We start from the raw sequence: 20,993 nt of genomic DNA on the forward strand, positions 1-20,993 counted from the left end.
AGTCACCCTCCCACCTCAATTCCTGAAGGAGAAGGCAGCAGGGGCATTGCCAAGGGCCATGTGGGAGGCATGCTCTGCAGGGAGCACACTGGAGCATGGCTTTCCCTCCTCTCTTACACCTCCTAGAACACTTAAAACCCACTTTCCTGAAAGGGATCCTTCCCAACATGGCTGTGACCCCAAAATTCCCCCTGGCACCTGGTTCCTGCATCCCAATGAGGTCTGATATCAATAAACAGCACCGTGAACCCTGAGCTGCCTTTGCCCCCTCTGCCAGCGCTTCCCGGCTTCCTCTGGCTGCTGCTGCCAGCGGGAATGTGGCTGGAGGGAGGGGACACAGCCATGGCTTGTGCTCCCTTCAGCAACCATGATGCCCAGTGCCAGAGCTGGGCTGGCACGGACACGATGGCCCAGGGGCTCAGCATTCCCCACCCCGAGGGCTCTGTGAGTGTCACAGCAGAGATGTCCCTGCTCCCGGGTGCAGCGGGGCTGGCGGGCAGGGGGGGAAGCGTCCCCGGGGGTCTGGGTGTGTGGGAGGGAGCAGGAGGCGCCAGGAAGGATCTGGATGGTGCTGATCCCAAATGTCCTGACTGAAAAGCACCAGAGCCTGAGGGGCAGAGCTTCAACATGGGGTGCGGCCATGGGATGGGATGGGATGGGATGGGATGGGATGGCATGGCATGGCATGGCATGGCATGGCATGGCATGGCATGGCATGGCGTGACGTGGTGTGGCGTGGCATGAGGAGTGGAGATGGGAATTGGGAATGACACCAAAATGAGCCAGAATAACCTTTCCAACACCATGAGAAGCATTAGGAAGCAGAGAACACACAGATGGAGCTCTCCATATTTCTGTTTGGGGTGAGACTTTACCACAGGGGTTTTATCCATCATAACCACACAGAGTCATTAAAGTGTCTTTCTTATCTAAAACATAAACATCACTTTCCTAGGACTCATTTCCATGCATCCACCTCCTTCTCCAAGTCCTCTCCTGATCCTGGAGGACCATTCAGAGGGGTCTCTGGTGGTCTCATTCACTGAGTGCTGAGATATTAAAGGCGACCTTGCCTTGAACATTTCCTTTGGCCATGTGCTCTTGCTTCTTGCTACAGAAGTTGCCCCAAAACCCCTTCAGGCCTCCAAATCTGTTTCTGGACTGGCTCCAGCCACATTTATCATCCTGTGTCATCCTGAGGAGCACATTGGAGCTGGGCTTTCCTCCTCCCTCCTGGGTCCTAGAACCCTATGGCCAGGAGGAGCAGGGACACTGCCAGGGGTCCCTGGTGGAGCGGGGGAAGATCGAGGGTGTTCGGGGGGGGACGGGGTCCCAGGGGCATCTGGGGTATTGGAGTCTGTTTTGGAACAGCCAGGAGAGGGTCAGAGTGGGTTGGAGGGGGTCTGGAAGCCATGAATCCCAAATCTCTGCACTGGAGGAGAGCAGAGCCTGACAGGCCATGCTCGGAATGGGGAAACAGCTCAATCTGGGAAAGCTGTGGGATGTGATAGGATGGCGTGAGGATGCAGAGCCAGGTGAGGACAGGGTTGGGGGAGCAGGGATGAAGATGGGATCAGAATAGGAAGAGGAAGCTCAGCTGTGCTTCATCGGGACCAGAACATGTTTTTGCAATGATCTCAGAGCCCTTCCCGGAACTGGAGTTGTTTCTGAGAAGCACCCAGCTGCCTCAGCAGCACTGCCAGCATTCCAGTGCCAACAGCACCAGCAGCATCCCTCTGCTGCTGCAGGGACAATGACCCCTCAGGGAAAATAAAGGTGAAATGGCAAAAACATATCTAGAGAGGGAAGACACTTGCAGAACGGGACACTCTGCAGGGAAGGTGTGTTTCTCATCAGGAGAGAAAGAGGAGCACATCACAAAAGTCTTCATTTAGATCTTCTGACAAAAGCCACTTCCTCTGAAGAAAAAAAAAGAAAAAAAAAAAAAAGAAAAACCACACCCAAGATAAATAACACAGAGGTACTGAATTTCTGAAGTAGGCAAAGGTGCAGTTTTTGACTTCCTCACTCCCCCATGACTGCAACGAGCCTTGGGAAGCAACACCAGGACAGGGAATGGAGAGGAGCCAGCAGGATGGGAATGAGGAGCTCCTGGTGACCTGGGCACTTTCTCCTTCATGTCCCTGACCTGGCAGGAGCCGCTTTAGGACATGGATCCCAAAGGAGCAAGAGGGACCAGGAAGCGCCGCTGATCTGCACAGAGCCCTTTGCCTGCTGCTGCCCCACAGGGAACAGGTCAGTGGAATGTTTGCCTTCCTCCCTACCCCACCTTCCTCTCCTGCAGCAGCTGCTCTGTTCCTGCCACCTTCTCCCGGTGGCTACAGGGCCCTCCCCAGCTGCCCCCTCTTCTGCCATGTGCTTTCCTTTTACATCCTCTGCCAAACAGCCCAACCCTCCCACCTCCCTCTCCCACCCCACCATTTCCACTGCCCTCCTTCCCTGCACATCTCACTCCTCCCCACTGAACCCTTCCCACTGCAGGGAGCTGCTGAGGAGCTGCATGGTCCATCCCTGGATTCTCCAAGCACTGACTGCCCATCCACTCTGACCGCAGCCGGGGGCCACATCCCACTGCCTGCCCAGCGTCCATCCATGGAGGTGACCACCACATCCCCTCTTTTCACCTCACCAAGAGATGGACCTGGTCAGTGTGAGATCAATGTCTCCAGTATGGCCATGAACATTGTGATGCTGCTCGTTGGCCTCTGTGGGCTGGCTGGGAACGGGGCTCTCTTCTGGCTACTGCACATTAATACCATCACCCAATTCATCTTCAACCAGGCCATCAACGACTTCCTCTTCCTCTTCTTCATGGTCCCCTCCACCCTGGTATTCCTTGTGGAGGAGGTTTCCTGCTCTGCTATAATGCCCCCAATGTATTTGAGCTTGCTTTTCCAGCTGTCGCTGTTCGCCTACAATATGGGGCTGTACCGGCTGACATTCATCAGCATTGAGAGGTGCAGGTCCATCCTCTGCCTGGTATTCTGTGGCTGCCAACTTCCTGAGCGCTTGCTGAGGGTGGTGATGAGTCTCCTGTTCTGGGCCTTCCTCTTCGTTGTCATCGCGGTCAATCCCATGGTGACTTCCCTGTGCCAGTCACACGAGCAGGACCAATGCCAGGTGGCTGTCACCTCCATGTACGGCCTCAACGTCTTCATATTTGCTGCACCCATGGTCATTTCCAGCACAATTCTATTCATTCATCTCAAGCCTGGCTCCCAGCAGCAGCCACAAAAGAGGCTTGACATTGTTATCTTCCTCATTGCACTCTTCAGTCTGCCCCTCAGTCTCTGGTCTCTCCTGGAGCTCGGTTACACAGGTGTACCCTCCCAGGTGGTTTTCCTGCTCACCACCATCAATAGCAGCATCAAACCCTTTATCTACTTCTTGGTGGGGAACTGGAAGAGAGACTGCTCCATGGGGAGCTGCTGGAGACACTGCTCCATGGCGAGCTGCAGGAAGCACTCCTCCATCCAGTCCCTAAGGGAGGCAATCCACAGGGTGTTTGAGGAGCCAGAAGAAAACATTGACTCTGGAAATAATCCTGTGGTAAACCCCGGGGTCTGAGCCTGTTGATCCCTTCCACTGCGCTGCTGAAGGACCCTGGGACGGTGGCTGAGAGATTCCTTGAGTCTCCTGATTAATCAATACCCACAGGATCACCCTCCCTGTGCTGCTGCATCCCCAGCCCCTTTCCAGGCCGCTCTGGGCTCTGATCTGTGCTTGGGAGGCCTCAGCCTTGAGGAGCAGCCCCTGGGCTCAGCTCCTGTGGCGCTGATCAGAAACACCCTCTGCTCCCAGCAACTGCTGCTGTCCAACCACCTCCTGGGCTTTCATCAACAGCCTTGGAAATTCTTGTACTGCCCTGGATGCCACAGCATCCCTGCTCTGCCACTGTCCCAGGAAGCTGCCGGCCCCAAGTGTGGCCAGGCTGAGCCATTGCTGTGAGTGCCGCCCATGCCTTGGGGCCCTGTGAGCAGCGGCCCCAAAGGAGAGCCTTGGAGCTCTGCTGGGCCCAGCAGCGCTGAGCAGAAGCTCCCTGGCACTGGGGCCTCTCCCAGCTGGGATCTCTCCCGGCTGCTGCCCTGGGCTGATCCCCGAACGCCGACGGCTCCTGGGCCCATCCCCGCAGGGCTCCAGGCCCAGCCCTTGGCCCAGGGAGGAGATGCAAAGGGATCCGCAGGGAGCATTTCACTGCCTGCCAGGGCAATTGCTCACAGGCACCTTGCACTCACTCTGCCTGCCTGGCTGGCTGTGTGCACACAGCTGCATCTGCTGGGGCAAATGTGGCAGAAATGCTGCTCTCTCTCTCGGCTGTGTTAGTACTTCAGACATCTGAGCGAGTCAGGCCTGGAAGCAAGGTTAAGTCATGAGATACCATTCCAGCTAAATGCTGTAAAATGTTATTTCTTTGCTGAATTTTTTTTTCAAGGTACAAAAGCAGGAATGGCTGGGAGCAGGAGAGACACTGCTCATGGTCCTAGATGAGTGGGAATGTAGGGGAAAATCTGGTCCCAGCGCAGGCCTGGAGGTTGTCAGAGGGGTCCAGAAGGGTCAGAGAGCTCTCAAAGGGTGTGGAGGAGGTCAGGAAGGGTCTGGAGGCTGCTGATCCCAAATGTCCCAGCTAGAGGCAGCAGAGCCCAATGCACAGCGCTTCAAGGCGGGGAGCAGCCACAGGATGGGATGGGATGGGATGGGATGGGATGGGATGGGATGGGATGGGATGGGATGGGATGGGATGGGATGGGATGGGATGGGATGGGATGGGATGGGATAGGGAGTGGGGTGGGGATGGGAACTGGGAGTGACACCGAAATCACCCAGAATAAACTTTCAAACACAATGGGAAGCATTAGGAATCAGGAATTCTTTACCTCCAAAGGACACACAGTACAATGTCTGTTCGGAAGGATGAAAGTTTGGCAAAAAAGTGTCACATATATGTATGCTAACAGAAAGATTTTTGAATGTAGAATCTGAAGAAGGAATAGAGATGGAAGCAAGTTTTGATATAGAAGAAAAGAATTGCTGAGCCAATATTGCTGGAAAACCAAGGAGGCAAAGGGCAAGTTAGTGAGAAGGGGGCTTTATCACTTAGAGCAAAGGATAAACTCACCTCAGGCAAGAAGATTTTTTTACACACCAGAAAGAAAGCAGAGGCAAACAAGCCTGCTGATGTTGCAAGTAGAAAAAATGTCTCAGAATTTTTGAATGCAAGAAAACTGATTAACAACTTCTAGCTTAAACTGTTATGTACTAACTTTTAGTGATTGGAGAATAGGAACATGAATATGGTAATTATAGTAGCTAGGATAGGCTAGAGATAAAAGTTAAGTTATAGATTGGTTCTACTGTATTAAGATGCTCAGCAAAGAAATGTAACCTAAACCAAATGGTCTCCAGGCCTGCCTGCAGCTGGAGCTGACAGCTGTGGGCACAGGCTCTGTCACCCATGACACTGGACTGCTGGAACATCTTGGATGTAATAAACTGCATCTTGAAGACCCACCTGGAGTCCTGCATCTCTCATTACAGCTCATACACATCTCTTTATATTTCTGTTTGGGGTGAGACTTTACAACAGGGGTTGTACCCATCATAACCACACAGAGTCATTAAAGTGTCTTTCGTATCTAAAACATAAACATCACTTTCCTAGGACTCATTCCCAGGCATCCACCTTCTTTTCCAAGTCCTTTCTTGATTTTGGAGGATCATTCAGAGGGGTCTCTGGTGGTCACATTCACTGAGTGCTGAGATATTAAAGGTGACCTTGCCTTGAACTTTTCCTTTGGCCATGTGCTCTTGCTTCTTGTTACAGAATTGCACCAAAACCACTGCAGGCCTCCAAATCTGTTTCTGCACTGGCTCCAGGCACATTTATCATCCTGTGTGATCCTGAGGAGCACATTGGAGCTGGGCTTTTCTCCTCTCTCTTGGGTCCTAGAACGCTGTGGCCAAGAGGAGCTGGGACACTGCCAGGGGTCCCTGGTGGAGTGGGGCAGGAGTGGGGCTGTCAGGTGAAAAAAAATCAGGTCCAGATGTGTTCTGAGGTGTCAGAGGGGGCTGGAGGGGTCATGAGAGGGTCAGAAGAGGTTGGAGGGGGTCTGGATGCTGGCAAAGCCAGAGGAGAGCAGAGCCTGAGAGGCCACGCTCAGAGTGGGGGAGCAAGCGGCTCCATCTGGGAAAGCTGTGGGATGTGATAGGATGGGGTGAGGATGGAGAGTGGGGTGGGAATGGGGTGCAGAGATTGGGTTAGGACAGGATAGGATAGGATAGGATAGGATAGGATAGGATAGGATAGGATAGGATAGGATAGGATAGGATAGGATAGGATAGGATAGGATAGGATAGGATAGGGAGAAGCTCAGCTCTGCTTCCTTGGGCCATGGGGAGGCGTTGGCAATGATCCCAGAGCTCCTCCCTAAACAGGAGTTACTCCTGACAAGCACCCAGCTACCCAGCTGACTCATCAGCACTGCCAGCATTCCAGTGCCACCAGCACCACCAGCATCCCTCTGCTGCTGGAGGGACAGTGACCTCTCACAGAGAAGGGAAGCAAGGAATGGTACAAGTCTCTCAGGAGAGAGAAGGCAGTAGAGAAAGGGACAGCCTGCAGGGAAGGAATGTTTCTCATCAGGAGGAAATAGGGAGGCATTTGCAAAATATGTCATTTGGAGATTTTGACAAAAGTCACTTCATCTGTAGCAAAAAAACCCAAAGATAGATATCTCACAGGAGATGAGGCTCTGACATAACCAAAGCTGCAACTTGCAACTCCTCTGAGACTCCACTGAGCCCTGGGGAGCAATATCAGGACAGAACACACAGGGAGGAGCCAGCAGGATGGGAATGGGGAGCTCCTGGTGAGCTGGGCACTTTCTCCTTCATGTCCCTGACCTGGCAGGAGCCGCTTTAGGACATGGATCCCAAAAGAGCAAGAGGGACCAGGAAGCACCGCTGATCTGCACAGAGCCCTTTGCCTGCTGCTGCCCCACAGGGAACAGGTCAGTGGAATGTTTGCCTTCCTCCCTACCCCACCTTCCTCTCCTGCAGCAGCTGCTCTGTTCCTGCCACCTTCTCCCGGTGGCTACAGGGCCCTCCCCAGCTGCCCCCTCTTCTGCCATGTGCTTTCCTTTTACATCGTCTGCCAAACAGCCCAACCCTCCCACCTCCCTCTCCCACCCCACCATTCCCACTGCCCTCCTCCCCTGCACATCTCACTCCTCCCCAATGAACCCTTCCCACTGCAGGGAGCTGCTGAGGAGCCACATGGTCCATCCCTGGATTCTCCAAGCACTCACTGCCCATCCACTCTGACCACAGCCAGGGGCCACATCCCACTGCCTGCCCAGCGTCCATCCATGGAGGTGACCACCGTGTCCCCATCTCCTGCCTCACCCACTGAAGGAGATGATCTGTGTGAGACAGATCACTGATGTGGCCACCCACAGTGTGACCCTGCTCATCTGCCTCTGTGGGCTGACTGGGCATGGGGCTGTCATCGGCCTCCTCAGCCTGAAGGGTGATAACTTTTGCATCTGTAGCATGGCTGTCGCCGACTTCCTCTTCCTTCTCCTTACAGTCCCCTCTGCTCTCCTCCTCCTGGTGGAGGACATGTCCTGCTCTCTTATCCTGCCCCTGCTGTACCTGCATTTCCTTTTCCGGCTCTCTTTGTTCTCCTGCTACTGGGTGCCGCTCTGGCTGATGACTTTCGGCCTTGCAATGTATATCAAAAGAGGCGCGACATCGTTATTCACATCATTGCACTGTTAATTCTCCTCCTCAGCTTCTGCCATTTTCTGCAGCAGCTCAGTTACATTTGTGCCATCACAGATTTTTTTCCTGCTCACCTGCATCCACAGCACCATCAAACCCTTCATCTACTTCTTGGTGGGGAGTTGGAAGACAGACAACTCCATGCGGAGTTCCTGGAGGTCCTGCTCCATAGTGAGCTGCTGGAGGCACTGTACAGTGGGGGCCTTCAGAGACTCCCTCCAGGGGGTCTTTGAGAAGCAGAAAGGAGAAAGAGCACAGAGAGATGATGCCAGCAGGGACACGGGGATCTGAGGTGACTGATCCTTTCCACTGCTCTGCTGAAGAACCCCAGGAGAGTGGCTGAAGGTTTCCTTGAGCCTCCTCATTAATAAATATCCACAGGATCACCCTCCCTGTGGTGCTGTATTCCTGAAGGAGAAGGGAGCAGGAGCATTGTCTTGGGTGATTTTTGTGGGATGCTCTGCAGGGAGCACATTGCAGCATGGCTTTCCTCCTCCCTCCTGCATCCACATGGCTCCAAGCAGTGCAGCTGGGCTCAGTGCTGTTCCCCAGCTCTATTCCCCATGGAATGACCCTCATGGCCTCGGCCCCAGGGAATGAACTCCATCTCCTTTGGCTCAGCAGATGAGTTCCATGGTGTTTTCAGGGAGCTCTTGCCTGCAAAGAATGGGACACCTTAATCCCTGGGGACACACCCAGCACAGGATGGCAGTGGTTTCCCAAATCCCTGCAGGGCTGGTGCCTCTGGATGGCAGGAGTGTGGTTGGCATCACAGGGAGCATCCTTCCCCTTCTGTCCAGCAGAGCCAGCCCTGCATTCCCAGCTGATGGGAAGGGACACCAGGTAGGGCTGCAGAGCTGGGGAGGGACAGCAACATTCCCTTATCCTTTCACTGGGAATTTGTCACATTCTTCAATTCTAGAATGGAATCCTTCTGAGAAAAGTGCAGTGATAGTGAACTTATTTGATCCTTTGTGCCTGTACCAGAAAGTACATGGAATATGGATAATTCCCGTCAGCAGATGCTTGGACCATTGAATTGCACAGAAATTAGGGGGTTATGCTGCTCTTCTGCAGAATGGGGCCATCCATCCTCTGGTTCCCCAGCATCAGTGTCCAGGGAAGCCCTTGAGCACCTCCATCCTGAACCTGGCCACCCTCAGGAGGAGCTGCACAGCCACTCTGCACAGCAGCTCCAGCCACAGTCCAGCCTCTCCTGATCTTTGTCATTCAGAAACTACCCCTAAACTGTCAAAGAATGGCTGGATGAACAGAGCCATGGGTCCCTGGAAATGTTGTACAAGCAAACCCCATGTTAGCTTAGCATAAGTAGGCTTCACTTGACATAACTAGGCCTTAAATCATGGTAAGGAGTTTGCAAAGTATGCTGCATCATGCTGACAAGGTCAAGAGGGCAAGAACAGCAGCAAGAATGAAAAAGAAAAGAGGTTTTGCAATATAGAAATAGAGAAGTAAAAGAGATGAGAATGAGGAAGAACACTGTGTTAGAAACCACCAAGTAGGAGGAGTATGTACACATAACCTTTTGCTTTAAACCAATGAACTAACGACGAATATGAATAATTACTGAAAACATATAAAAGTGCCGCTGTACTCCAAATAAACGGAAGCTTGCTTTAGCAATCATATTGATTGATTGCATGTGTTCCCTCACTGCCGTCACTAAACTAAGTTTGGATTTACAGTTTTTGTTTGTTTTCACAGTTCTAGTTCCGGCCCAAGAATTCATTGCATAAACATCCAGGCCTCACTGCAGGATCTGTCCCTGTTAAACAGTGTCCAAAATGGCTCATTTCCTTCTTTTATCCCATTCTAAAGCCTCTGGCTGCTCTGGGAGTAGGGCAGGTCCCTGTCTCATACCAGAGCCCTTCCTAAGGCACGTGCCTGCAATGGTTGGGATGATGTTGGCAGCGCCAAGAGCTCCTGATTCCTCCTGGGAGAGACCTGGGCAGCAGCCACATCTCTTGCTCAGGGGGAAGTTGTCCCTCCTTTTCCCACTGCCTTTAATCCAGGGGAAACCAACATGCCACTGCTTCTGGAAAGGGAACTGAGAGTGAAAGCCCTGAGTGGTGAGTCAGGCTTTGGAGACACACGTGAGGTTAAACACCTAAAGAGCATTTATGCAAAGTGTTGTTAATAATTAACAGAAGAGGGAGACTTTCACATCTGAGAGGGTTTTTCTCTCCCATTATCCTGTCCATTGGAAAGCAGAAAGTTTCCATGGTGCAACCTCTTGTCCATGGAAGAACAACTCAGCCAGGGGGTTTCTCCCAAAGCAAGTGCAGGAGACTCATGATCCTCCAATGTACTTTTCTACTTCCAAGCACCTTCCTTGTGTGCAGTGTCATCCAGGCCTCTCCCTACCTGAGCTTTCATTTTCCATGGAACCTTAGATTGGTATTGGTGGGAAGAATTGTTAAAGACCAAACTTCTCCACCTCACAAGATAGCCCACAGCCCCAGATCTTGAATGCTTGCTGGAGAAAGCCTTCCAGGGGCCATGCCAAATACTTCCTCACTCACCGCTGCAACAATGCTCAGAGTGAAGCCTCCACAATGTATTCCCATGTGACAGGAGCTGCTGCAGATGGATAGGATTCAACAAGGAATTGTTCTGCACTGCGGTGCCAAGATTTTTTTATCCATCTACTTGCTGGTTTGAAGCAGACAAACCAAGAAAAACCAATGGGAAAAGCTCTCAGCTGGGGTCACATAATTTTAAAGTTCCACAGGGTGGGGAAGCCCATTTCTGAGACAGAGAAAGCTCAGACCTGGTGAATAGAAAATAGTCAAAGCAGAGATTTCAAAGCAAGAGGTTTCCTTGGTGCCCCTTCCCACAACTGAAGGCTTGGAATGAGATGATTTCTAAGGTTCCTTCAAACCCAAACCATTGCATGAGGATTCCTCACGTCATCCAGCATCCAGCCCAGGCAGGAGTTCTCCTGCTGCAAACAGCAGCAGCCTGACAGAGCTCAAGGAGCATTTGGACAATGCTCTCAGACATGGGCTGGGATTGTTGGGATGTCCTGAGCAGGGCCAGGAGCTCAACTCCATGAACCTTGTGCCTCCCTTCCAACTCTGGATAAATTATGGTTCTATTTTATGCTGACTATCTTTCATGATGATTCCACTGGATGACGACTCCCCTGTGCTGTCCCTATGCCCTGGCTCTGGCACATCCTCAAAAGCCCTGTGGAAGGCAACACTACTAGAGGGGGTGAGTTCCTTTGCACAGCTCCCAGCCAGGAAGTCAATCAGAGGGTGGGCACTGCTGCTGGCCAAGGAGCCAGAGCACAGCCCCATTCCCACCATCCCACACAGGCACAGCAGCAGCAGCAGCAGCAGCAGCGGGACAGGCACTTTGCTCCCCTGCCTGTTGTCACACTGGCTCCAGCTGTCGTGGCTCTCCTCATTCCAGCTCCCCTGGGATGCCTTCCCACCGGGCTGGCTCCAGCAGGCAGGGCTGGCTCCCTCCGTGCCAGGGGACAAAGTGCTCATGGTGACACCTCTGCTGCTTCTCCTGCCCTCACACAGCTGCAGGGGTGACAAACAGACCAGAGCAACGCTGCTGTCCCCCAAACGTGGCTTTTCCCATCTTTTCCCACCCACAGCTTCCATGTGGAGCAGCACAGGGAGGGGTGAGGGACAGGACAGATGGCAAGGACAGGTGGGAGCCTGGTCTGGTGTGCCTGGCACAAAAGCCAGGGAGATACTTCCTTCCTGGCTGTGGACAGGACAGAGCTGGTGCTGGTAAAAAATTGGAGAAAGAGAGGAATGCCCATGGAGATATCAGAGAGCAAATGGCTTTGGGATGGATCTGAGCTGGACTCTCAGGTGTCAGTTGATACCACTGAGATGCTGGATTCCTTCAGCAGGACACTCGTTTCAATATTCCCTCCCTTTTCCCACACTATTTATAGCTCTTAATTCCCTGCAGACCTCAGTTCTACCCCCAAAATCAATAACCAGGTTCCACCCAATGAGGGGGCCCTGGTGAAGGTGGAAGAGAAGAGTCTGACCTGGTTTCCTCTGGCAGCCTGGAGAACTTGCCCGCAGTGCACTGCCCTCAGCTGCCAGGCTCCAGCTGCTGTCCCTGGGCCGGGATCTGCAGGAGGTTCCCTGGAATGGTCCCTTGGGAAAGGGGAGCGCAGCCCGCGGGCTGAGCCCGAGCAGCGTCCGGCGCGGGCTCTGTCCCAGCTCCTGCCACAGCCCCTGCTCTCCGTGCTGCCTCGTGTTCTCCAGGGCTCTCACACACAGGCAGCTGCCTCAGAGCCTGCCACGGGCTCAGGGCTCTGCTCCTCAGCTGCTCTTCACTCTGCCCGGGAAATGAGCAACGGGAGAGAGCCTCAGCAACCACACCTGTGCCCACAGCACTTGGGCTCCATCTCAGCTTCTATTCCATTTTATAGCAACGTCAATCCCAAAATCTTGTCTTTTGAACTGCCTGAACTTGTCCCCTGTCATTTCTGGGCTGGATGCTCGGGGCCCTGCACTACAAATGTGCTGTTAAACTTAGATTTCTGTTTCAAACCTAGTTTTCCCCCTGTTATACTGCAAGTTCAGTGGTATTTCACCTGCACCATACAGTTTCCAAGAGGATTCATACATTAATAAATTCTGTGCATGAGCTGGAGCACTGGTACAGAGCAGAGGGATGATTTAGGAGTTCAGCCAGGTCATTTCTTCTGAGAAGAGGCTAATCAATGCTACTCCCATGGTATTGAATGTTGGGGGAAACAAGACAGATGATGGACTTTGGACATGGTTAACATAAGAGATGTGAGAACAGGATGCCTTGGCAAAAGCAAACAGAACTTTGAAAATTAGACCTAGATTGCAAAAAGAATAAATCAGGGATGATTACCGGAAAAAGAAAATCCCATTAAACTCTTCAAGCAAGAGATGTTGTTATATGCATAAGGTTGTGTATGTGATTTTAACCTAATAAATGTAGTACACATTACTAGTCTCCCTGAAATATTATATAAACATTTGTATCCCACAATAAAATTGGATTCTGATCACCAAGTCAGTCTCCCCATCTCTCTTCATCACCGACACTGTGGCTTTAATCCTTAGAAAATTGCAGGTTTCCTCTGAGTAATCCTCTACACTACACTGGGAGACCGACAGCAGCCTACAGTGAATTCAAGGAATTCCTAGAAAGCTGAGGTGAGAGGATTCCTACCCAGGTTGACATGTGCCTCAGGGATCTGGGATGCTGCTGCTGGAAACTGCTGGTCCTGGGACCAGAACTGTCACCTCTCTTCCTGCTGAACCCGTGTTTGTGTCCCCAGCTATGGAATCTCACATCCCCTCACCAGCCCAATCCTTTCAAGGGCAAACACTTCATGATCCAGGAGCTGATGGGGCTCTAGAACGGGTGGACAGGCATTTTGTACAAGGGCATGGAGTGACAGGACAAGGGGGAATGGCTTCCCACTTACAGAGGGTGGGGTCAGATTGGATATTGGGAAGAAATCCTTCCCTGTGAGGGTGCTGAGGCCCTGGCACAGGCTGCCCAGAGGGGTGAGGTCAGGTAAAAACAAACAAAAGGGCACCAAAGTCCCAGGAGGGAAAGTCCTAATGAAGAGCTAGAAAGGGGATCACAACACCCCAAAACCTGGTCCCTAATAGCTTTCATTGCATCATCTGGGGGATTGGCAGTAATCAGGGTGGGCTCTAAGTGCTGCTGACCTGGCTGCAAGCAACTGAGTGCTGTCCTTCCTTTGGGCTGTGTGAGCCTGCATTGCAATGACAGAAATGGGAATTCTCAGCTCAGTTGTCTGTCTTGGGGTCAGGGAAAATTTTGGCAACGATCCTGGACCTCTTCCTAGAATGGGAGTTGTTTCTGTGCGCTCAGATGCAGTGAGCACTTCCAGCACTGCCAGCATCATTCCAGTGCTACCAGCCCCACCAGCAGCTCTCTACTGCAGGAGGGACAATGACCCCTCTGGGTAGAAAAATAAGGAATGGTAGAAACCTTCTGAGAGAGGGAAAGCATTTGGAGAATGTCCCATTTGGAAAAGAGTTTCTAATCAGGAGGAAATGAGGAGTCATTCAAAGGAATCTGCATGTCGAGCTACTTCCTCTGTGGCAGAAAAACAAGGTCAACACAAATAACTCACTGGAAGTGAAATTCTGATGCATGTATAAAGAGTGAGGAGTCATGAGCACTTTAGGGATGGCAGTGGCATTAGAGGAAAAGATAATATCATCATATTTGCAGGTCAAGGCTGTAAGAGAATAGAAGCAATGGGTGACAATATATTCTTACTGCTGAGTTAGGTTTGAAGATTTACAGCAGTTGTAGTCCCAAAGCAGACTAGAGATTGATGATAAAAATCATTTGGATGTCTCTGTGAACTAATCTTTGGGTTATCTGGTGCAAAGCTGGGGCAGCCATGGGGTGAAAGGAAGGATTTCCATGTTTTGTGGAATTTGCTTAGTAATGCTTCTGGACTTCCTGTAGCCAGTAATTTAATTTCCTACACTCCTACCAAGACTTGGGGAGCAGCACCAGGACAGGGCACAGAGAGGAGCCAGCAGGACGGGAAAGGGGAGCTCCCGGTGATCTGGGCACTTTCTCCTTCATGTCCCTGACCTGGCAGGAGCCGCTTTAGGACATGGATCCCAAAGGAGCAAGAGGGACCAGGAAGCGCCGCTGATCTGCACAGAGCCCTTTGCCTGCTGCTGCCCCACAGGGAACAGGTCAGTGGAATGTTTGCCTTCCTCCCTACCCCACCTTCCTCTCCTGCAGCAGCTGCTCTGTTCCTGACACCCTCTCCCGGTGGCTACAGGGCCCTGCACAGCTCCCCTCTCCTCCGTCCTCCGCTTTCCTACCACATCTCCTGCTGAACTGCCCAAATTACTGCCTCTCTGTCCCACCCCACAATTTCCACTGCCCTCCTCAACTGCACATCTCACTCCTCCCCACTGAATCTTTCCCACTGCCAGGAGCTGCTGAGGAGCCACATGGCTCATACTGGGATTCTCCAAGCACTCACTGCCCATCCACTCTGACCACAGCCAGGGGCCATATTCCACTGCCTGCCCAGGGTCCATCCATAGCAGTGTCCACTAAGTCCTCGTCTCCCATCTCATCCACTGAAGGAGATGATCTGTGTGAGACAAATGTCACCAGCGTGGCCATACACAGTGTAACACTGCTCATCTGCCTCTGTGGGCTGGCTGGGAATGGGGCTATGCTCTGGCTCCTCAGCATCGGCTTCACCACCAACTTCATCTTCACCGTGGCTAGTGCTGTCTTCCTCTTCCTCCTCCTCATGCTCCCACCCACACTGCTCCTCCCTGTAGAGGATGTGGTCTGCTCTGCTATTTTGCCCCTGGGGTCCTTGAGCTTCCTTTTCCGGCTGTCACTCTTGTGCTCCAGCCTGGGGCTGTACCGTGTGCTGTTCATGAACATCTCAGGGTTAGGCTCTGCAGCCTTCAGTTTCTTCTGCTGCTGCTCCTCTTTCTTTTCTGAGCACCCGCCATGCATGGTGATGAGTGCCCTGCAGTGGCCTTCTTTGCTGTCATTGCTCTCAATCCAACAGTGGCTTCCCTGGGCCAGCTTCATGAAGAGCACTGCCATGGCCTCTCATCTCCATGTGCACCCTCCACCGCCTCCTCTTTGCTCCCTTCATGCTCATTTCCAGCATATTCTTCTGCATGCGGGTCTCATGTTGCTCAGACAAGGGCAAGCCCAAAAGGCTCAAAATTATTTTCTTCCTCTCTCTCCTCATCACTCTCCCCCTCAGCCTCTGAATTTCCTGCAGCAGCTCAGCTGCACCATTCTGCCTTCCCAGCCTGGTTTCCTGCTTGCCTGAATCAAAAGCGTCATCAAACTCATCATCTAACTCCAGGTAGGGAGATGCTGGAAGAACTGCTCCATGAGGTCCTCAGGAAATCTCTCTGGAGGGTTTTGTGGTGCCAGAAGAAAACACTGCCAGCAGCAATGGTTCCACCAGGGAATGATTTCAGTGATGGTAGTCTGAGCCTATTGATCCCTTCCCCTGCACTGATGAAGCATCCCAGTACATTGGCTGAGGGTTTCCTTGAGTCACTTAATTAATAAATACCACAGAGTCACTCTCCCACCTCAATTCCTGCAGGAGAAGGCAGCAGGAGCATTGCCAAGGGCCACGTGGGAGGGATGCTCTGCAGGGAGCACATTGGAGCATGGCTTTCCCTCCTCTCTTACACCTCCCAGAACACTTAAAACCCGCTTTCCTGAAAGGGATCCTTCCCAACACGGCTGTGACCCCAGAATTCGCCCTGGCACCTGGTTCCTGCATCCCACTGAGGTCTGCTATCAATGAACAGCACCGTGAACCCTGAGCTGCCTTTGCCCCCTCTGCCAGCGCTTCCCGGCTTCCTCTGGCTGCTGCTGCCAGCCGGGAATGTGGCTGGAGGGAGGGGACACAGCCATGGCTTGTGCTCCCTGCAGCAACCATGATGCCCAGTGCCAGAGCTGGGCTGGCACGGACACGATGGCCCAGGGGCTCAGCATTCCCCACCCCGAGGGCTCTGTGAGTGTCACAGCAGAGATGTCCCTGCTCCCGGGTGCAGCGGGGCTGGCAGGTAGGGGGGGAAGTGTCCCCGGGGGTCTGGGTGTGTGGGAGGGAGCAGGAGGCGCCAGGAAGGATCTGGATGGTGCTGATCCCAAATGTCCTGATTGGAGAGCAGCAGAGCCTGAGGGGCAGAGCTTCAACATAGGCAGCGGCCATGGGATGGGATGGGATGGGATGGGATGGGATGGGATGGGATGGGATGGGATGGGATGGGATGGGATGGCATGGGATGGGATGGCATGGCATGGCATGGCATGGCATGGCATGGCATGGCATGGCATGGCATGGCATGAGGAGTGGAGATGGGAACTGGGAGTGATCGCAAAATCAGCCAGAATAAACTTTCCAACACAATGAGAAGCATTAGGAAGCAGAGGACACACAGAAGGATCTCTCCATATTTCTGTTTGAGGTGAGACTTTACAACAGGGGGTTTATCCATCATAACCACACACAGTCATTAAAGTGTGTTTCTTATCTAATACATAAACATCACTTTCCTAGGACTCATTTCCATGCATCCACCTCCTTCTCCAAGTCCTCTTCTGATCCTGGAGGATCATTCAGGAGGGTCTCTGGTGGTTGCATTCACTGAGTGCTGAGATATTAAAGGCGACCTTGCCTTGAACTTTTCCTTTGGCCATGTGCTCTTGCTTCTTCTTACAGAACTTTTTTTTGAGGCCTGCCCCAAAACCCCTGCAGGCCTCCAAATCTATTTCTGCACTGGCCCTAGCCACATTTATTGTCCTGTGCGATCCTGAGGAAGACATTGGAGCTGGGCTTTCGTTCTGCCTCCTGGGATGTGGAACCCTGTGGCCAGGAGGAACAGGGACACTGCCAGGGGTTCCTGTTGGAGCAGGGCAGGATCAGGGCTGTTGGGTGGAAAAGGAGGGCCCTGAGGATTGTCTGGGGTGTTGGAGGAGGTTTTGGAGGGGTCAGGAGAGGCTCGGAGTGGGTTGGAGGCGTTCTGGATGCCGACAATCCCAAATCTCCCCACTGGAGGAGAGCAGAGCCTGACAGGCCACACTCAGAGTGGGGAAACGGCTCCATCTGGGAAACCTGTGGGATGTGATAGGATGGAATGATGATGGAGAGCGGGGTGGACATAGGGTTGAGGATGGGGATGGGGATGAGGATAGGATCAGGATAGGAGGAGGAAGCAGCTCAGCTGTGTTTCCCCAGCCCAGAGCATGTTTTGGCAATGATCTCAGAGCCCTTCCCGGAACAGGAGGTGTTTCTGAGAAGCACCCAGCTGCCTCACCCACACTGCCAGCACTGCCAGCAGCATTTCTGTGCCACTGGCACCACCAGAATCCCTCTCCTGCTGGAGGGACAGTGACCCCTCAGGGTAGGGGAATGAGGAATGGTAGAAACCTGTCAGGTGAGGGAAGGCAGTTGGAGAATGGGACACTCTGCAGGGAAGGAGTGTTAATCATCAGGAGAGAAAGGAGCTGATTGCAAAAGTCTTCATTTAGAGCTTCTGACAAAAGCCACTTCCTCTGTAGGAAAAAAAAAATACCAAAAGAACACCCACATCCAACATAAATAGCTCAGAGGAACTGAATTTCTGTGGTAGGCAAAGTTGCAATTTTCTATTCCCCCATTCCCCTCATGACACCACCAAGCCTTGGGGAGCAACACCAGGACAGGGCACAGAGAGGAGCCAGCAGGATGGGAATGGGGAGCTCCTGGTGAGCTGGGCACTTTCTCCTTCATGTCCCTGACCTGGCAGGAGCCGCTTTAGGACATGGATCCCAAAGGAGCAAGAGGGACCAGGAAGCGCCGCTGATCTGCACAGAGCCCTTTGCCTGCTGCTGCCCCACAGGGAACAGGTCAGTGGAATGTTTGCCTTCCTCCCTACCCCACCTTCCTCTCCTGCAGCAGCTGCTCTGTTCCTGACACCCTCTCCCGGTGACTGCAGGGCCCTCCCCAGCTCCTCTCTCTCCTCCTGTGCATCCATTCTGTATCCGAATACTGAAATGGCCCAGAACAAACTCTCTAACACAATGCAAAGCATGAGGAAGCAGGAATTCTGGACCTGTACAGGACACAGAGGAATCTCTGTTTTGTATTGTCTCTATGGTGAGACTTTACAACAGGGTATTAGGTGAGACTTTACAACAGGGTATTAATCCATCAGAACCACATGTAGGCATTAAAAAGTATTTCTTATCTAATACACAAACACCATTTTCCTAGAACTCATTTCCATCCACCTCCTCTTGAAAGTCCTTTTATGGTCCTGGAGGTTCATTCAGAGGGGTCTCTCTGGTGGTCATATTCAATGAATGCTGCCATATTAAAGGTGCCCGTGCCTTGAACATTTCCTCTGGCCATGATTCCTGTTCCAGAATTTGCCCCAAAATCACTGCAGGCCTCCTTATCTGTTTCTGCACTGGTTCCTGCCATGTTTGCCATCCTGTGTGCCAGCCTTTACATCCTGTGAGAAACAAACTCCCACTTTTTAAAATTTCTACAGTTTTATTAAACCTTAACAAAAAATGCAACAAAAGGACTAAATAAGGAGAAGCAGGCCTGGGAGCTTCCCTCATGGCTGCCCACCACGTGGCTGGCTGATCTTCAAGATGGATGCTTCACCTTTGATACCCCAGGGGTTACATCAGCTAAACCTGACCCCTCCCAAAGCCTGTAGCCAGCCCTTCTTTGTGTTTACTGCTGGAGCCTGCTTTCCTGCAGCTTGACTGGAGGGTCAGGTGTTCTCATGCTGCACCTCTTCCCCCCCCAGCAACAAGCTTTTGTACACCCCTTCTTTCCACCTGTTCTAGATGACTCAGGCTCTCTGATGGCAACAGTACAGAGGGGAGAGAATGGGACTCTGGGGAGAACAGGGGACATCTAAACAACAGACTGCAATAACATAATGATACATCAATAAATCTTCTCTTAATATTCATACAGTATTAATCCCTTTACTGTGAGAGCAAATCATCCCATTATCTATCTATAACACATCCTTTAAAATTTTGGCCACTTTGCTTTTGAACAACTTCAGAAGCACTGAAAATGTTTATTCTCTGTGTTATTTATCAACCTCCTGCTAACCAGCCCAAACCTCCCGCCTCCCTCTCACACACCACAAGTTCCACTGCCCTCCACAAGTTCCACTGCAGGGAGTGAGACCCTGCACATCTCACTCCTCCCCACTGAATCCTTCCCACTGCAGGGAGCTGCTGAGGAGCCCCATGCTCCATCCCTGGATTCTCCAAGCACTGACGGCCCATCCACTCTGATCACAGCCAGGGGCCACATCCCACTGCCTGCCCAGTGTCCATCCAGGGGATGAACATCATGTCCCAAGCTGCCAATTCACCCACTGAAGGAGATGATCTGTGTGAGACAGATATCCCCAGCATGACCATACACAGTGTGACCCTGCTCATCTGCCTCTGTGGGCTGGCTGGGAACGGGGCTGTGCTCTGGCTCCTCGGGTTCCACATCCACAGGGACACCATGAAACCCATCACTGCCTACATCCTTGACCTGACCATCATCAACTTCCTCTTCCTCATCTTCATGGCCCCCTCCACTCTGCTCTTCCTGCAGGAGGATTTCTCCTGCTCCTCCATCATGTCCCCAGCATCCATACGCTTCCTTTTCCTCCTCTTCCCGATGTTCCACAGCGTAGGGCTGTACCGGCTGACGGCCATCAGCATCAAGAGGGGCAGGTCCATGCTCTGCCCACCTGGGCTCTTCTGCCACCTTCCCCAGGATCTCTCATGGGTGGTGGTCAGTGCCGTGCTCTGGGCCCTTTCCATCACTGCCATCGCTGCCATTTCTGCGGTGAATTCCCTGTGCCAGTCACAGGAACACAAGCTCTGCTGCCGCGGGGCTCTCATCTCCTTCTACATCCTCAACTTCCTTGTCTTTGCCCCATCCGTGGTCATTTCCAGCACAATCCTCTTCATTCACTTCAAGGGTAGCTCCCAGCAGCAGCAATCCAAGAGCCTTGACATCATTGTCTTCCTGGCTGTGCTCCTCACTGTCCCCCTCAGTCTCTGGAATTTCCTGCAGCAGCTCGGCTACACCACTGTGTCCCCCCGGGTTGTTCTCCTGTTTGCCTGCACGCACAGCAGCATCAACCCCTTCATCTACATCTCAGTAACAAAGTGCTGGAGGCGCTGCTCCATGGGGTCCCTCAGGGAGTGCCTCCAGAAGGTGTTTGAGGAGCCAGAAGGGAGCACTGCCCCCAGTAATGATGCCACCAGGGACACGGGGGTCTGAGCCTGTTGAACCCCTCAAATGCCCCCATGCAGGACCATGGGGCAGTGGCTGAAGTTTTCCTTGAGCCTGCAGATTATTAAACATCCATGCTATCACCGTCTTGCTCTATATTCCTGCAGGAAAAGGGAGCAGGGGCATTTGCCAAGGGCCATGAGTAAGGCATGCTCTGCACAGAGCACACTGGAGCATGATTGGAGCCTTCATCCAGGTCCTAGGGCATCGTTCCCCAAGTGCATCCTTCCCAACACGGCTGTGACCCCAGAATTCCCCCTGGCACCTGGTTCCTGCATCCCACTGAGGTCTGATATCAATAAACAGCACCATGAACCCTGAGCTGCCTTTGCCCCCTCTGCCAGCG

General features: G+C 52.5%; 2 protein-coding genes across 2 annotated transcripts in view; both read left to right on the top strand.

Moving 5' to 3' along the window:
- Nucleotides 1–4,534, top strand: part of LOC132075182 (proto-oncogene Mas-like) — a 58,206-nt gene extending 53,672 nt beyond the window's left edge. Inside the window, exon 2 of the mRNA XM_059475393.1 lies at nt 2,869–4,534. Coding sequence (XP_059331376.1) covers nt 2,869–3,588 — 720 coding nt within the window. The 3' untranslated portion in view covers nt 3,589–4,534. The remainder of the gene's footprint in view (nt 1–2,868) is intronic.
- A 15,159-nt stretch (nt 4,535–19,693) lies between these two features.
- LOC132074965 (mas-related G-protein coupled receptor member H-like) lies at nt 19,694–20,635 on the top strand. The gene has a single exon (XM_059475075.1). It carries the CDS (start codon nt 19,694–19,696, stop codon nt 20,633–20,635), a length of 942 nt encoding a protein of 313 aa, XP_059331058.1.
- The last annotated feature ends 358 nt before the right edge of the window (nt 20,636–20,993 follow it).

This window comes from Ammospiza nelsoni, chromosome 6, assembly GCF_027579445.1.
Source record: "Ammospiza nelsoni isolate bAmmNel1 chromosome 6, bAmmNel1.pri, whole genome shotgun sequence".
Classification (NCBI taxonomy): domain Eukaryota; kingdom Metazoa; phylum Chordata; class Aves; order Passeriformes; family Passerellidae; genus Ammospiza; species Ammospiza nelsoni.

Excerpts from the sequence above, each read along its gene's own strand:
- LOC132074965 (XM_059475075.1), top strand. The coding sequence starts at position 19,694 with ATGAACATCATGTCCCAAGCTGCCAATTCACCCACTGAAGGAGATGAT.